Source organism: Pristiophorus japonicus, unplaced genomic scaffold (assembly GCF_044704955.1).
Source record: "Pristiophorus japonicus isolate sPriJap1 unplaced genomic scaffold, sPriJap1.hap1 HAP1_SCAFFOLD_269, whole genome shotgun sequence".
In the NCBI taxonomy this organism is placed as follows: domain Eukaryota; kingdom Metazoa; phylum Chordata; class Chondrichthyes; family Pristiophoridae; genus Pristiophorus; species Pristiophorus japonicus.
This window is the reverse complement of record NW_027252439.1, coordinates 191,201-207,988: the sequence shown is the minus strand read 5'-3', so window position 1 is coordinate 207,988 and position 16,788 is coordinate 191,201. Positions and strand designations below refer to the sequence as shown.

Genomic DNA, 16,788 nt, shown 5'->3' with positions numbered 1-16,788 from the left:
CTCCATTCCAGGCAGCATTCTACTAAATCTCCTCTGCACTCTCTCTAGTGCAATCACGTCCTTCCTATAATACGGCGACCAGAACTGCACGCAGTACTCCAGCTGTGGCCTAACCAAAGTATTATATAATTTAAGCATAACCTTATATTCTATGCCTCAGCCAATAAAGGCAAGCATTCCGTATGCCTTCTTAACCACCTTATCCACCTGGTCTGCTATTTTCAGGGATCTGTGGACAAGCACTCCAAGATCCATTTGTTCATCTACACTATTAAGTGGCCTACCGCTTAATGTGTATACCCTTTCCTTATTAGCCCTCCCAAAGTGCATCACCTCACACTTCTCTGAATTAAATTTCATTTGCCACTGCTCTGCCCACCTGACCAGTAGATTGATATCCTCCTGCAGCCCATGACTTTCCTCTTCATTATCAACCACACAGCCAATTTTAGTGTCGTCTGCAAACTTCTTAATCATACTCCCTGTATTCAAATCTAAATCATTGATATATACCACAAAAAGCAAGGGACCCAGTACTGAACCCTGCGGAACCCCACTGGAAACTTCCTTCCAGTCACAAAAACATCCATCAACCATTACCCTTTGCTTCCTAAGTCCAAGCCAATTTTGGATCCAACTTGCCACTTTGCCCTGCATCCCATGGGCTTTAACCTTCATGACCAGTCTATCATGTGGGATCTTATCAAAAGCCATATATATTATATCGTACTCACTACCTTCATCGACCCACTTGGTTACCTCCGAGAATAGAATCCAGACCAATGTCTGTTAATACAGTGTTGCCCAGCAAGCGAACTAACACCCTTGTTTCTGTAATTAATCACCCTCAGACCGTGTGACGTATAAATCAGGTTTTATTAAAAGTAAAGTTTAACCAGCAGCATAAAGTCCAAACTGCAGATTTCACTGGTTACAGAATCTCTTTCAATACAAAAATAACAAGCACGACATATCGCTCTCTCTCTCAATATGGTATTAACTCCATCTAGGGAAGGCCGTTATGTATTTACTTAGAGCTGTCCCTCAATTGGATTTGAAGGGATCAGGCCCGCTGCCCCCAGCCAAACCTGGTGACAAACTGAGCCTCAGTAAGATGGAGGAACTTTCAAACTATGTGGATAGCTCTCAGGAAGGGCCATGAATGTGATCAACACTAATCGTTCTGTAATTAATACATTCATATTTTTGTCGATTTTTTAAAAAACACGCATTATCATGGAAGTTATGGAGATAGGAGGGAGCAGAAGAATGATGGGAACAGGGAATGAGGAGGGAAAGGAGATATTAGGACAGGTATCCAAAAGCTTGGGCCAAGAGGTAGGTTTTAAGGAGAGTCTTAAAGGATGAGAGAGATGGAGAAACGGTGTGATTTAGGGAGGGAGTACCAGAGCCTAGGGTCTCGGCAGCTGAGGCACACTCGTCAATGGTGGGACGAAGTGGGTTCGGGGTTTCACAGAGCCCAGAGTTGCTGCGACACAGAGATCTCGGGGTTATAGGGGCTGGAGGGGGTTACAGAGATAGGGAGGGGTGTAGGGCTGGAGGGGGTTACAGAGATAGGGAGGGTATAGGGGCTGGAGGAGGTTACAGAGATAGGGAGGGTATAGGGGCTGGAGGAGGTTACAGAGATAGGGAGAGGTGTCGGGGCTGGAGGAGGTTACAGAGATAGGGAGGGTATAGGGGCTGGAGGGGGTTACAGAGATAGGGAGGGGTGAAGGGCTGGAGAAGGTTACAGAGTTAGAGAGGATTGTGGGGCTGGAGGAGGTTATAGAGATAGGGAGGGGTGTAGGGCTGGAGGATGTTACAGAGATAGGGAGGGGTGAAGGGCTGGAGAAGGTTACAGAGTTAGAGAGGATTGTGGGGCTGGAGGAGGTTACAGAGATAGGGAGGGTGTAGGAGCTCGAGGAGGTTACAGAGATAGGGAGGGGTGTAGAAGCTGGAGGAGGTTACAGAGATAGGGAGGGGTATAGGGGCTGGAGGAGGTGACAGAAATAGGGAGGGGTATAGGGGCTGGAGGGAGTTACAGATATAGGGAGAGTGTAGGGGCTGGAGGAGGTTACAGAGATAGGGAGGGGTATAGGGGCTGGAGGGAGTTACAGATATAGGGAGAGTGTAGGGGCTGGAGGAGGTTACAGAGATAGGGAGGGGTATAGGGGCTGGAGGGAGTTACAGATATAGGGAGAGTGTAGGGGCTGGAGGAGGTTACAGAGATAGGGAGGGGTATAGGGGCTGGAGGGAGTTACAGATATAGGGAGAGTGTAGGGGCTGGAGGAGGTTACAGAGATAAGGAGGGGTGTAGGGCTGGAGGATGTTTCGAGAATAGGGAGGGGGGTAGGGCTGGAGCCGGTTACAGAGATAGGGAAGGGTGTAGGGGCTGGAGATGGGGGGGGGGGGGGGGGTTGGTGGGGGAAAGAGGGATTTGGGCATAAGAATACGAATTTTAAAACTGACGCTTAGCTAGGTCAGTGAGTACAGGAGTGATGGGTGAACGGGACTTGGTGCGAGTTGGGATACGAGAAGCAGAGTTTCAACATTAGATGAGTTGAGGTAGGGGTGGAGATGGACGATGGTGGTCTTGGTGATGGACAGGCTATGGGGTAGGAAGCTCGGTTTAGGGTCAAATAGGATGCCAAGGTTGTGATTAGTCTGGTTCAGTCCCAGAGGCTAGAGAGCAGGATGGAGGCAGTTTGTGGCGGGGACCAAAGACAATGGCTTCCCAATGTTTAATTGTTGGAAGTTGTGGCTCATCCAGGACTGAATGTCAGACAGTAAGTGTAACCAATCAGAGACAGTGTGGGGTCGAGAGTGGTGGTGGTGAGAGAGAGTATACATGTGGAACCTGACATGTTTTCGGATGTCAGCAAGGGGCAGCATGTAGATGAGACACAGGAGGGGGCCAAGGATAGATCCTTGGGGAACTCCAGGCGTAATGGTGTGGGAGCGGGAAGAGAAACCATTGCAGGAGTTTCTCTGGATACGACTGGATAAGAGGAATGGAACCAGGCGAATGTAGACCCACCGAGCTGGACAACAGAGAGGACAACTTTCTAGAGGGCAATAAATGCTGGACTTTGATGAGGAAAGGGAGATTGGAAATGGGATTAAATGTGCAATTAAAACCAAGATTAACTAAGATTAAAATCTTTAATAATGGGACTAGGAGTCGGCCAATCAGTACCTCGACTCTATAACTTGTCTTTGCTCTATATCCCTTGATACTCTTACCCATCAAAGATCCACTGATCCCAGTCGAAGATTGTAATTGGCCCCCATCATCCACAGCCCTTTGGGGGAAGAGCGTTTCAGATTCACGCGACCCCTTGTGAGAAAAAGTGCTTCCGATTTCATTCCTGAATGGCCCACCTGTAATTTTAAGATTATGCCCCTTGTTCTGGAGTCCCCATCAGAGTGAGTCGTTTCTCTGTTTCTACCCTATCGAATCCCTCTAACATTTTACTTATCAGGTTAATCGTTTTAATCACTCGATAGCCCTAGTATTAACGGTGAGTGTGATGACACTTGAATGTGGTTGAGGGCCTGGTTTTTAAACCACAATGTAATCTCTGGCCACACCGACACAAGGCCACAGTGATACTAATTTAAAGTGACGCATCACATCTCAGACCGGCAATATATAAACTTTCTTCTGATTTGGCACTGACACGTTTAGTAAAGATGGCACTGTACTAAACATACTGAGCCACAGGATGCAGCCGGGCTGTGTTTACAGGAGAGCCCTTTGATACAGTGCATACAAACAGCAATGTTACAGTGCTGCAATATCATTACAACACGCACTCCCCACAGTACGCTAAGACCCAAGACTGTCCCCACAAAGTGGTGCATAGTCGGAGCCCAATGTTGGGCTGAGCTGGGCCAGACAGGTGTTGAGCAGAACCCTGGCTTTTCACTGCAGTCAGAGGTAGGGGAAAGGGGAGTGAAAGTGGGCTGAATTAGTGGTCAGTCACTGGCCAGGCTTTCCGAGTAAAACGGCTAAACACACCAAAACAAAAGGGAAATATCCTCAAGGAAAGGGTCTGAAGCACGTGGGGAAAACAACAGGAAGTGTTGGTAACAGTTGTCATCACAGAATCATAAGCCCATCCTGCCAGTGTTGTGTGTTTACCTGGCACAACCCGTTGGAAACTCATTTCCCCAGTGTACTGTAATACACTTTCTTTCCTCTTCGTATTCTTCCCACATTACAACAGTGACCACACTCAAAGTACTTAATTGGCTGTAAAGCGCCTTGAGACGTCTGGTGGTCGTGAAAGGCACTATATAAATGCAAGTCTTCTTTGCATGGTTTTTCCAAAGTTCAGAAGCTGGAAGGAGCAGTCCCTCTGCTGGAGAACCTTTACTGGACAAATGGGATTATATCCAGCATCGACACTGCTCTGAGCCACAGTGATGGTCACCACTAGGGCTGGACAACCTACAGTTACACAGCACATTTTCCCCCATGGCACTTCTCACAGGCTTAAGGAAGATGAACTTTGAGCCAAAGGAGGAGTTATTAGAAAGGGGACAGAAAGCCCAGAGTTTGGAGTCTCAGTGGCTGAAGGTATAGCCAGCAAGGGCAAGGAGAAGGGAGGGAGGATGGACAAGAGGCCAGAGAGTTAGAAGAACGGAGAGTTTGAGGGGGGGGTGGAGTAAATGTAGGGCTGGAGGAGGTTTCAGCGATAGGGAGGGGCGAGGTCATGAAATGATTTAAACACAAGGATGAGAATTCTAAATTCAAGGTGAGTGGGTGGGGTTGGGGATATGGGGAGAGGGTGGGGTGGATTTGGGGAGATGGGTGGGTAGGATAAGAAAAAGGGGAGGGTTTGGTCGGGTCTAACGATCAGGCCCTAAAAAAGGAATGTACCCCGCTATGTCACAGCAGCAAAACAACAGATTAATTAGCTAAGCATTCAATACAATTTCATTTCGAAACAAGCTATTCCCACAGCTATTAGTCTGTAATCTCAAGTCTCCACCTATATCCAGAGACGTGCAGCTGGAGGTGACAGGGGAGTAGGTGGAAGAGGAGTACATTCAACCTTCGCACTGGTTGTCCTGCGTGAGCAAAGCCAGCCACGATCAGGGCATCTCATCACTGCTCGAGGGGACTCTGTGATGGTGTGTCTTGTGGTTCCACCAACAGCACAGGAAGATCAGTAAGAGGAACAGGACTATGCCCACACTCAGTGCCACACCCAGAATCACCTCTGCAAAACACACAGTACACCAGCTCATCAGTCCAGCCAAAAGGTGGTGCAATTTTAAAACACTTCACATTCCCGGAGACTCATTTACCCTTCCTTCGGATGAGACGTTAAACCCAGGCCCCGTCTGCCCTCTCTGGCGAATGTGAGAGATCCCATGGCATTATTGGAAGAGTTTCCACAATATCCTGGTCAATATTTATCCCTCAACCAACATCACTAAAACAGGCGATCTGGTCATTATTACATTGCTGTTTGTGAGATCACTGCTGTGTGCAATTGGCGTTTCCTACATTACTACAGTGATACACAAGACCCACCCAAACGGTGCCCAGTCTCCCCGAGACCCCATCGCTGATACACAAGACCCACCCAAACGGTGCCTAGTCCCCCCAAGACCCATATTTGGATGATCCAGTCTCCAGGTTACTGCCGGGTGCCCTGTTGCAATGGGTGGAGTGACCAATGGTGCAAAGCGCAGGACCTTCCCAAGCTAACAGAGGTCAGGGCTACCTTACAGACGAAACTATCGAATCCTGTGTCAGTACGTTACCTTTTCGCACACTGCCACTGGAGAGCTTGCATTCTTCATCCCGGTTGTCCGAGATCAGATCTCTGGTGATTCGGATGAAATCCTGTAAGGGGCAGTGTTTGGTGCAGGATGGCAGAGTGAGGAGGTATGCCTCGGAATCCGACCTGTTCCTGAAGTACATGTCCAGTGTGAAGGACCTGCAGATGCCACATGTAGGCACAATAAGTTCCATTCAGTCTGTGCCTGATAGAACATAAGAAATAGGAGCAGGAGTCGGCCATTTGGTCCCTCGAGCCTGCTCCGCCATTTAATAAGATCATGGCTGATCCGATCATGGATTCAGCTCCACTTCCCTGCCCGCTCCCCATAACCCTTTATCACTCAAAAATCTGTCCATCTCTGCCTTAAATATATTCAATGACCCAGCCTCCACAGCTCTCTGGGGCAGAGAATTCCACAGATTTACAACCCTCTGAGAGAAGAAATTCCTCCTCATCTCAGTTTTAAATGGGCGGCCCCTTATTCTAAGAGTATGTCCTCTAGTTTTAGTTTCCCCTATGAGTGGAAACATCCTCTCTGCATCCACCTTGTCAAGCCCCGTCATTATCTTATAAGTTTCAATAAGATCACCTCTCATTCTTCTGAACTCCAATGTGTAGAGGCACAACCTTTCCTCATAAGTCAACCTCCTCATCTCCAGAATCAACCGAGTGAACCTTCTCTGAACAGCCTCCAATGCAAGTATATCCTTCCTTAAATACGGAGACCAAAACTGTACACAGTACTCCAAGTGTGGCCTCACCAAAACCCTGTACAGTTGTAGCAGGACTTCTCTGCTTTTATACTCTATCCCTCTTGCAATAAAGGCCAACATTCCATTTGCCTTCCTGATTACTTGCTGTACCTGCAAACTAACTTTGTGTTTCTTGCACAAGGACCTCCAGGTCCCTCTGTACTGCAGCACTTTGCAATTTTTCTCCATTTAAATTATAATTTGCTTTTCTATTTTTTCTGCCAAAATGGATAACCTCACATTTTCCCACATTATACTCCATCTGACAATTTTTTGCCCACTCACTTAGCCTGTCTATATCCCTTTGCAGATTTTTTGTGTCCTCCTCACAATTTGCTTTCCCACCCATCTTTGTATCATCAGCAAACTTGACTACATTACACTCAGTCCCTTCATCCAGTCATTAATATAGATTGTAAATAGTTGCGGACCCAGCACTGATCCCTGCGGCACCCCTGAATGAAAACACAGTAATACATAGGAACAAAAGCACCTTTGATGACATGTGACAGTGGCTGGGCTGCCCGAGACACATACATTCCACAGTACAGTACAGCCCCCTTGGAGGTCCAGATCAGAAGCGCCCACCCATGGGACAGCGAGAAGTTTAAAAGATGTGAGTTTTCAAATCCCTCCAAGACCTCCTTCCTATCTCTGTAACCTCCTCCAACCCTCCAAGATCTCTGCGCTCCTCCAATTCTGGCCTCTTGGAGCGACTGCGCATCCCAATTATATTCGCTCCACCATCGGTGACTGGCCTTCAGCTGCCGAGGCTCTAAGCTCTGGAATTCCCTCCCTAAACCTCTCTGGCTCTCTCTCCTCCTTTAAGATGCTCCTTAAAATCTCCCTCATCTGTTCCAATATCTCCTTATGTGCCTCGGTCTCAAATTTTGTTTCATAACGCTCCTGTGTAGCACCTTGGGACGTTTTACTAGGTTAAAGATGCTATACAAGAAAATAAGAACATAAGAAATAGTAGGAGTACGCTAATTGGCCCCTTGAGCCTGCTCCGCCATTCAATAAGATCATGGCAAATCTGATCTTGCCTCAACTCCACTTCCCTGCACGGTCCTCATAACCCTCGACTCCCTTACCGTTCAAAAATCTGTCTATCTCCACCTTAAATACATTCAATGACCCAGTCTCCACAGCTCTCTGGGGCAGAGAATTCCACAGATTCCTCAGAGAGAAATTTCTCCTCAATTCCATTTACAACGATGCCCCCTAGTTCTAGATTCCCCCACAATGGAAAACATTCTCTCTGAATCTACCCTGTCACGCCCACTCATAATCTTATTTGTTTCAATAAGATCACCTCTCATTCTTCTAAACTCCATTCTGCTCAACCTTTCTTCATACGACAATCTCCTCATCTCCGGAATCAACCTCGTGAACCTTCTCTGAACTGCCTCCAATGCAAGTATATCCTTCCTTAAATACGGAGACCAAAACTGTACACAGTACTCCAGGTGTGGCCTCACCAATACCCTGTACAGTTGTAGCAGGACTTCTCTGCTTTTATATTCCATCCCCGTTGCAATAAAGATCAACACTCCACTTGCCTTCCTAATGACTTGCTGTACCTGCATAAGGTAGAAAAAGCCATAAAACAGCTTAAGAATAACAAGGCTACGGGAGCAGATGCAATCCCCGCTGAGGCGCTAAAGTATGGCGGAGAGGCGCTGTTGGCGCGAATACATGACCTCATCTCTCTCATCTGGAGGGTGGAGAGCATGCTGGGAGATCTTAAGAGATGCAGTGATCGTGACCATCTTTAAAAAGGGGACAAGTCCGACTGCGGTAACTACAGGGGAATCTCCCTGCTATCAGCCACTGGGAAAGTTGTCGCTAGAGTTCTCCTCAGTCGTCTTCTCCCAGTGGCTGAGGAGCTCCTCCCGGAGTCACAGTGCAGATTTTGTCCCCTATGGGGCACAACGGACATGATTTTTACAGCGCGACAGCTGCAGGAAAAATGTAGGGAACAGCACCAGCCCTTATACATGGCCTTCTTCAACCTTACAAAAGCCTTTGACACCGTCAACCGCGAGGGTCTATGGAGCGTCCTCCTCCGTTTTGGATGCCCCCAAAAGTTCGTCACCATCCTCTGCCTGCTCCACGACGACATGCAGGCCGTGATCCTGACCAACGAATCCATTACAGACACAATCCACATCTGAACCGGGGTCAAACAGGGCTGCGTCATCACCCCAACCCTCTTCTCAATCTTCCTTGCTGCCATATTCCATCTCACAATCAACAAGCTCCCCGCTGGAGTGGAACTAAACTACAGAACCAGTGGGATGCTGTTAAACCTACGCCGCCTCCAGGCCAGGTCCAAGACCACCTCAATGTCTGTCGAGCTACAGTATGTGGACGACGCCTGCATGGGCCTTACATCTGTAAGACAAAGATCTCCACCAGCCTGTCCTCACTGCACAGCACTGACCCCCAGTCATCAAGATCCATGGCACGGCCCTGGGCAACGTGGACCATTTCCCATACCTCGGGAGCCTCTTATCAACAAAAGCAGACATTGATGCGGAGATTCAACACCGCCTTCAGTGCGCCAGTGCAGCCTTCGGCCGCCTGAGGACCAGGCCCTCAAATCTGCCACCAAGCTCATGGTCTACAGGGCTGTAGTAATACCCGCCCTTCTGTATGGCACAGAGACATGGACCATGTACAGTAGACACCTCAAGTCGCTGGAGAAATACCACCAACGATGTCTCCGCAAGATCCTACAAAACCACTGGTAGAACAGATGCACCAACGTTAGCGTCCTCGACCAGGCCAACGTCCCCAGCATTGAAGCACTGACCACACTTGATCAGCTCTGCTGGGCAGGCCACATTGTCCGCATGCCAGACATGAGGCTCCCAAAGCAAGTGCTCTACTCGGAACTTCTTCACGGCAAACGAGCCAAAGGTGGGCAGAGAAAACGTTACAAGGACACCCTCAAAGCCTCCCTGATAAAGTGAAACATTCCGACTGACACCTGGGAGTCCCTGGCCAAAGACCACTTAAGTGGAGGAAGTGCATCCAGGGGGGCGCTGAGCACCTCAAGTCTCATCGCGGGGAGCATGCAGAAATCAATCGCGGGGAGCATGCAGAAATCAAGCGCAGGCAGCGGAAAGAGCGTGCGGCAAACCAATCCCACCCACCCTTCCCTCAACAACTATCTGTCCCGTCTGTGCCTTGTGCTGAGTAAGTTGTGCTGGGCCAAGAGGCGTGTATCTGTGAAGGGGAGGGAACGTTTCACAGGACCTACTCATCATCCTCTTGGTACACCTCAAATATGTGACAGGAAGCGTAAGGCGGAATGATGCTGCCGTACACGTTCATCGCCCTCTGCAGACTCACGATCGTTATATCATGCTGTGGAAAGAATGCACATTTTCAATGGGTTAGAAATTGTCTCTGAATCCCTCTGACCATGCAGCACTCCCTCAGTACTGCCCCTCTGGCAGTGCAGCACTCCCTCAGTACTGCCCCTCCGACAGTGTGGCACTCCCTCAGTACTGCCCCTCCGGCAGTGAAGCACTCCTTCAGTACTGCCCCTCCGACAGTGCAGCACTCCCTCAGTACTGCCCCTCCGACAGTGCATCACTCCCTCAGTACTGCCCCTCCGACAGTGCATCACTCCCTCAGTACTGTCCCTCCGACAGTGCAGCACTCCCTCAGTGCTGCCCCTCCGACAGTGCAGCACTCCCTCAGTACTGTACCTCCGACAGTGCAGCACTCCCTCAGTACTACCCCTCCGACAGTGTATCACTCCCTCAGTACTGTCCCTCCGACAGTGCGGCACTCCCTCAGTGCTGCCCCTCCAACAGTGCGGCGCTCCCTCAGTACTGCCCCTCCGACAGTGCAGCACTCCCTCAGTACTGTCCCTCCGACAGTGCAGCACTCCCTCAGTACTGCCCCGCCGACAGTGCAGCACTCCCTCAGTACTGCCCCTCCGACAGTGCAGCACTCCCTCAGTACTGTCCCTCCTACAGTGCAGCACTCCCTCAGTACTGCCCTGGGAGTGTCAGCCTGAATGATGCACTGGGGTCTCTGTGGTGGAGCTGGAACCCCGATCTTCCAACTCAGAACTCGGAGTGACATCCACGGAGCCACAGCTTTCAGTTGTATTTACCACCGTCAATCAAAATACGATTGATCGTTTATATTTAGTTCTATCGCTCAACAGTATTGATCATATGTAATACCCTCAGTTTACAGGACACAATAGGGAGACTCACCGCCGAGTACATGATCAGTTTGAGATGGGGAGTGGGTGTTGACTCATTTATCGCTTGATTAATATTTTGGAGGATCTGATTGAGGAGAATGCCTGCAAAGCAACAAAGTTTTAGATACACTGCAAAAGAAACAGGAGGGAAAGACAGGAGCTCCCCTTAGCACAGTAACAATACAGGCTGCTAAACACATCATTACTGAGTGACAACACTCAGACTAGCATTATACAATGCATCGTCCCTGTCACAGACAGTCAGTGTGGGGACAGTTAGTGAGACCAGAGACAGTCAGATTGAGGACAGTTAGTGAGACCAGAGACAGTCAGTGTGGGGACAGTTAGTGAGACCAGAGACAGTCAGTGTGGGGACAGTTAGTGAGAACAGAGACAGTCAGTGTGGGGACAGTTAATGAGACCAGAGACAGTCAGTGTGGGGACAGTGAGACCAGAGACAGTCAGTGTGGGGACAGTGAGACCAGAGACAGTAACTGTGAGGACAGTTGGTAAGACAAGAGACAGTCAGTGTGGGGACAGTTATTGAGACCAGAGACAGTCAGTGTGGAGACAGTTTGTAAGACGAGAGACAGTCAGTGTAGGGACAGTTACTGAGACCAGAGACGGTAAGTGTTGGGACAGTTAGTGAGAGCAGAGACAGTGAGTGTGGGGACAGTGAGACCAGAGACAGTCAGTGTGGGGCCAGTTAGTGAGAACAGAGACAGTCAGTGTGGGGACAGTGAGACCAGAGACAGTCAGTGTGGGGACAGTTAGTGAGATCAGAGACAGTCAGTGTGGGGACAGTTAGTGAGACCAGAGACAGTCAGCGTGGGGACAGTTACTGAGACCAGAGACAGTCAGCGTGGGGACAGTGAGACCAGAGACAGTCAGTGTGGGAACAGTTTGTGAGATGAGAGACAGTCAGTGTGAGGACTGTTAGTGAGGCCAGAGACAGTAAGTGTCGGGACAGTTAGTGAGACCAGAGACAGTCAGTGTGGGGACAGTTAGTGAGACCAGAGACAGTCAGTGTGGGGACAGTGAGACCAGAGACAGTCAGTGTGGGGACAGTTAGTGAGACCAGAGACAGTCAATGTGGGGACAGTGAGACCAGAGACAGTCAAATTGGGGACAGTGAGTGAGACCAGAGACAGTCAGTGTGGGGACAGTGAGTGAGACCAGAGACAGTCAGTGTGGGGACAGTTAGTGAGACCAGGGACAGTCAGTGTGGGGACAGTTAGTGAGACCAGAGACAGTAACTGTGAGGAAATTGGTGAGACCAGAGACAGTCAGTGTGGGGACAGTGAGACACAGTCAGTGTGAGGACAGTGAGACCAGAGACAGAAACTGTGAGGACAGTTGGTGAGATTAGAGATAGTTAGTGTGGGGATAGTTATTGAGATCAGAGACAGTCAGTGTGGCGACAGTTAGACCAGAGACAGTCAGTGTGGGGACAGTGAGACCAGAGACAGTCAGTGTGGGGACAGTGAGACCAGAGACAGTAACTGTGAGGACAGTTGTTGAGACCAGAGACAGTCAGTGTGGGGATAGTTATTGAGACCAGAGACAGTCAGTGTGGAGACAGTTAGTGAGACCAGAGACAGTCAGTGTGGGGACAGTTACTGAGACCAGAGACAGTAACTGTGAGGACAGTTGGTGAGTCCAGAGACAGTCAATGTGGGGAGTTAGTGAGACGAGAGACAGTCAGTGTGGGGACAGTAACTGAGACCAGAGACGGAGACAGTCAGTGTGAGGACAGTGAGACCAGAGACAGTCAGTGTGGGGACATTTAGTATGACCAGAGACAGTCAGTGTGGGGACAGTTAGTGAGACCAGAGACAGTCAGTGTGGGGACAGTGAGACCAGAGACAGTCAGTGTGGGGACAGTTCGTGAGAGCAGAGATCGTCAGTCTGGGGACAGTTAGTGAGACCAGACACTGTCAGTGTGGGGACAGTTATTGAGACCAGAGACAGTCAGTGTGGGGAGTGAGACCAGAGACAGTCAGTGTGGGGACAGTGAGATCAGAGACAGTAACTGTGAGGACAGTTAGTGAGGCCAGAGACTGTCAGTGTGGGGACATTTAGTGAGACCAGAGACAGTCAGTGTGGGGACAGTGAGACCAGAGACAGTCAGTGTGGGGACAGTGAGACCAGAGACAGTAACTGTGAGGACAGTTGGTGAGACCAGAGACAGTCAGTGTGTGGACAGTTAATGAGACCAGAGACAGTCAGTGTGGGGACAGTTAATGAGACCAGAAACAGTCTGTGTGGAGACATTTAGTGAGACCAGAGACAGTCAGTGTGAGCACAGTTAGTGATACCAGTGACAGTCAGTGTGGGGACATTGAGTGACAGCAGAGACAGTCAGTGTGGGGACAATGAGACCAGAGACAGTCAGTGTGGGGACAGTGAGTGAGACCAGAGAAAGTCAGTGTGGGGACAGTTATTGAGACCAGAGACAGTCAGTGTGGGGACAGTTATTGAGACCAGAGACAGTCAGTGAGACCAGAGACAGCCAGTGTGGGGACAGTGAGTGAGACAAGAGACAGTCAGTGTGGGGACAGTTTTTGAGACCAGAGACAGTCAGTGTGGGGACATTTAGCAAGACCAGAGACAGTCAGTGTGAGGAAAGTTAGTGAGACCAGAGACAGTCAGTGTGGGGACAGTTTGTGAGACGAGAGACATGTCAGTGTGGGGACTGTTAGTGAGGCCAGAGACAGTAAGTGTGAGGATAGTGAGACCAGAGACAGTCAGTGTGAGGACAGTTAGTGAGACCAGAGACAGTCAGTGTGGGGGCAGTTAGTGAGAACAGAGACAGTCAGTGTGGGGACAGTTAGTGAGACCAGAGACAGTCAGTGTGGGGACAGTGAGACCAGAGACAGTCAGTGTGGGGACAGTGAGATGAGGGACAGTCAGTGTGGGGACAGTTAGTGAGACCAGAGACAGTCAGTGTGGGGACAGTTAGTGAGACCAGAGACAGTCAGTGTGGGGACAGTGAGACCAGAGACAGTCAGTGTGGGGACAGTGAGATGAGGGACAGTCAGTGTGGGGACAGTTAGTGAGACCAGAGACAGTCAGTGTGGGAACAGTTAGTGAGACCAGAGACAGTCAGTGTGGGGACAGTGAGACCAGAGACAGTCAGTGTGGGGCCAGTTAGTGAGAACAGAGACAGTCAGTGTGGGGACAGTGAGACCAGAGACAGTCAGTGTGGGGACAGTTAGTGAGATCAGAGACAGTCAGTGTGGGGACAGTTAGTGAGACCAGAGACAGTCAGCGTGGGGACAGTTACTGAGACCAGAGACAGTAAGTGTGGGGACAGTGAGACCAGAGACAGTCAGTGTGGGGACAGTTTGTGAGATGAGAGACAGTCAGTGTGAGGACTGTTAGTGAGGCCAGAGACAGTAAGTGTCGGGACAGTTAGTGAGACCAGAGACAGTCAGTGTGGGGACAGTTAGTGAGACCAGAGACAGTCAGTGTGGGGACAGTGAGATTAGAGACAGTCAGTGTGGGGACAGTTAGTGAGACCAGAGACAGTCAGTGTGGGGACAGTGAGACCAGAGACAGTCAAATTGGGGACAGTGAGTGAGACCAGAGACAGTCAGTGTGGGGACAGTTACTGAGACAAGAGACAGTAAGTGTGGGGACAGTGAGACCAGAGACAGTCAGTGTGGGGACAGTTTGTGAGATGAGAGACAGTCAGTGTGAGGACTGTTAGTGAGGCCAGAGACAGTAAGTGTCGGGACAGTTAGTGAGACCAGAGACAGTCAGTGTGGGGACAGTTAGTGAGACCAGAGACAGTCAGTGTGGGGACAGTGAGACCAGAGACAGTCAGTGTGGGGACAGTTAGTGAGACCAGAGACAGTCAGTGTGGGGACAGTGAGACCAGAGACAGTCAAATTGGGGACAGTGAGTGAGACCAGAGACAGTCAGTGTGGGGACAGTGAGTGAGACCAGAGACAGTCAGTGTGGGGACAGTTAGTGAGACCAGAGACAGTCAGTGTGGGGACAGTGAGACCAGAGACAGTCAGTGTGGGGACAGTTAGTGAGACCAGAGACAGAAACTGTGAGGACAGTTGGTGAGATTAGAGATAGTTAGTGTGGGGATAGTTATTGAGATCAGAGACAGTCAGTGTGGCGACAGTTAGACCAGAGACAGTCAGTGTGGTGACAGTGAGACCAGAGACAGTCAGTGTGGGGAAAGTTAGTGAGACCAGAGACAGAAACTGTGAGGACAGTTGGTGAGATTAGAGATAGTCAGTGTGGGGATAGTTATTGAGATCAGAGACAGTCAGTGTGGCGACAGTGAGACCAGAGACAGTCAGTGTGGGGAAAGTGAGACCAGAGACAGTCAGTGTGAGAAGTTAGTGAGACGAGAGACAGTCAGTGTGGGGACAGTAACTGAGACCAGAGACGGAGACAGTCAGTGTGAGGACAGTGAGACCAGAGACAGTCAGTGTGGGGACATTTAGTATGACCAGAGACAGTCAGTGTGGGGACAGTTAGTGAGACCAGAGACAGTCAGTGTGGGGACAGTGAGACCAGAGACAGTCAGTGTGGGGACAGTTCGTGAGAGCAGAGATCGTCAGTCTGGGGACAGTTAGTGAGACCAGACACTGTCAGTGTGGGGACAGTTATTGAGACCAGAGACAGTCAGTGTGGGGACAGTGAGACCAGAGACAGTCAGTGTGGGGACAGTGAGATCAGAGACAGTAACTGTGAGGACAGTTAGTGAGGCCAGAGACTGTCAGTGTGGGGACATTTAGTGAGACCAGAGACAGTCAGTGTGGGGACAGTGAGACCAGAGACAGTCAGTGTGGGGACAGTGAGACCAGAGACAGTAACTGTGAGGACAGTTGGTGAGACCAGAGACAGTCAGTGTGTGGACAGTTAATGAGACCAGAGACAGTCAGTGTGGGGACAGTTAATGAGACCAGAAACAGTCTGTGTGGGGACATTTAGTGAGACCAGAGACAGTCAGTGTGAGCACAGTTAGTGATACCAGTGACAGTCAGTGTGGGGACATTGAGTGACAGCAGAGACAGTCAGTGTGGGGACAATGAGACCAGAGACAGTCAGTGTGGGGACAGTGAGACCAGAGACAGTCAGTGTGGGGACAGTGAGTGAGACCAGAGAAAGTCAGTGTGGGGACAGTTATTGAGACCAGAGACAGTCAGTGTGGGGACAGTTATTGAGACCAGAGACAGTCAGTGAGACCAGAGACAGCCAGTGTGGGGACAGTGAGTGAGACAAGAGACAGTCAGTGTGGGGACAGTTTTTGAGACCAGAGACAGTCAGTGTGGGGACATTTAGCGAGACCAGAGACAGTCAGTGTGAGGAAAGTTAGTGAGACCAGAGACAGTCGGTGTGGGGACAGTTTGTGAGACGAGAGACAGTCAGTGTGGGGGCAGTTAGTGAGAACAGAGACAGTCAGTGTGGGGACAGTTAGTGAGACCAGAGACAGTCAGTGTGGGGACAGTGAGACCAGAGACAGTCAGTGTGGGGACAGTGAGATGAGGGACAGTCAGTGTGGGGACAGTTAGTGAGACCAGAGACAGTCAGTGTGGGGACAGTTAGTGAGACCAGAGACAGTCAGTGTGGGGACAGTTAGTGAGACCAGAGACAGTCAGTGTGGGGACAGTGAGACCAGAGACAGTCAGTGTGGGGACAGTGAGACCAGAGACAGTAACTGTGAGGACAGTTGGTAAGACAAGAGACAGTCAATGTGGGGACAGTTATTGAGACCAGAGACAGTCAGTGTGGGGACAGTTTGTAAGACGAGAGACAGTCAGTGTGAGGACTGTTAGTGAGGCCAGAGACAGTCAGTGTGGAGACAGTTAGTGAGACCAGAGATAGTCAGTGTGGGGACAGTTACTGAGACCAGAGACGGTAAGTGTTGGGACAGTTAGTGAGAGCAGAGACAGTGAGTGTGGGGACAGTGAGACCAGAGACAGTCAGTGTGGGGACAGTGAGACCAGAGACAGTAACTGTGAGGACAGTTGGTAAGACAAGA

The 16,788-nt window shown here is 50.0% G+C and overlaps 1 protein-coding gene across 1 annotated transcript in view; it reads right to left on the bottom strand.

Moving 5' to 3' along the window:
• Positions 1-857: 857 nt before the first annotated feature.
• The window catches only part of LOC139247292 (lysosomal acid phosphatase-like), a 204,783-nt gene continuing 188,852 nt past the window's right edge, over positions 858-16,788 (bottom strand). Inside the window, exons 2-5 of the mRNA XM_070871595.1 lie at positions 10,792-10,883; positions 9,819-9,925; positions 5,779-5,954; positions 858-5,228 (exon numbers count right to left, since the gene is read on the bottom strand). Of these exons, the coding sequence (XP_070727696.1) occupies positions 5,101-5,228; positions 5,779-5,954; positions 9,819-9,925; positions 10,792-10,883 (503 nt within the window). The 3' untranslated portion in view covers positions 858-5,100. The remainder of the gene's footprint in view (positions 5,229-5,778; positions 5,955-9,818; positions 9,926-10,791; positions 10,884-16,788) is intronic.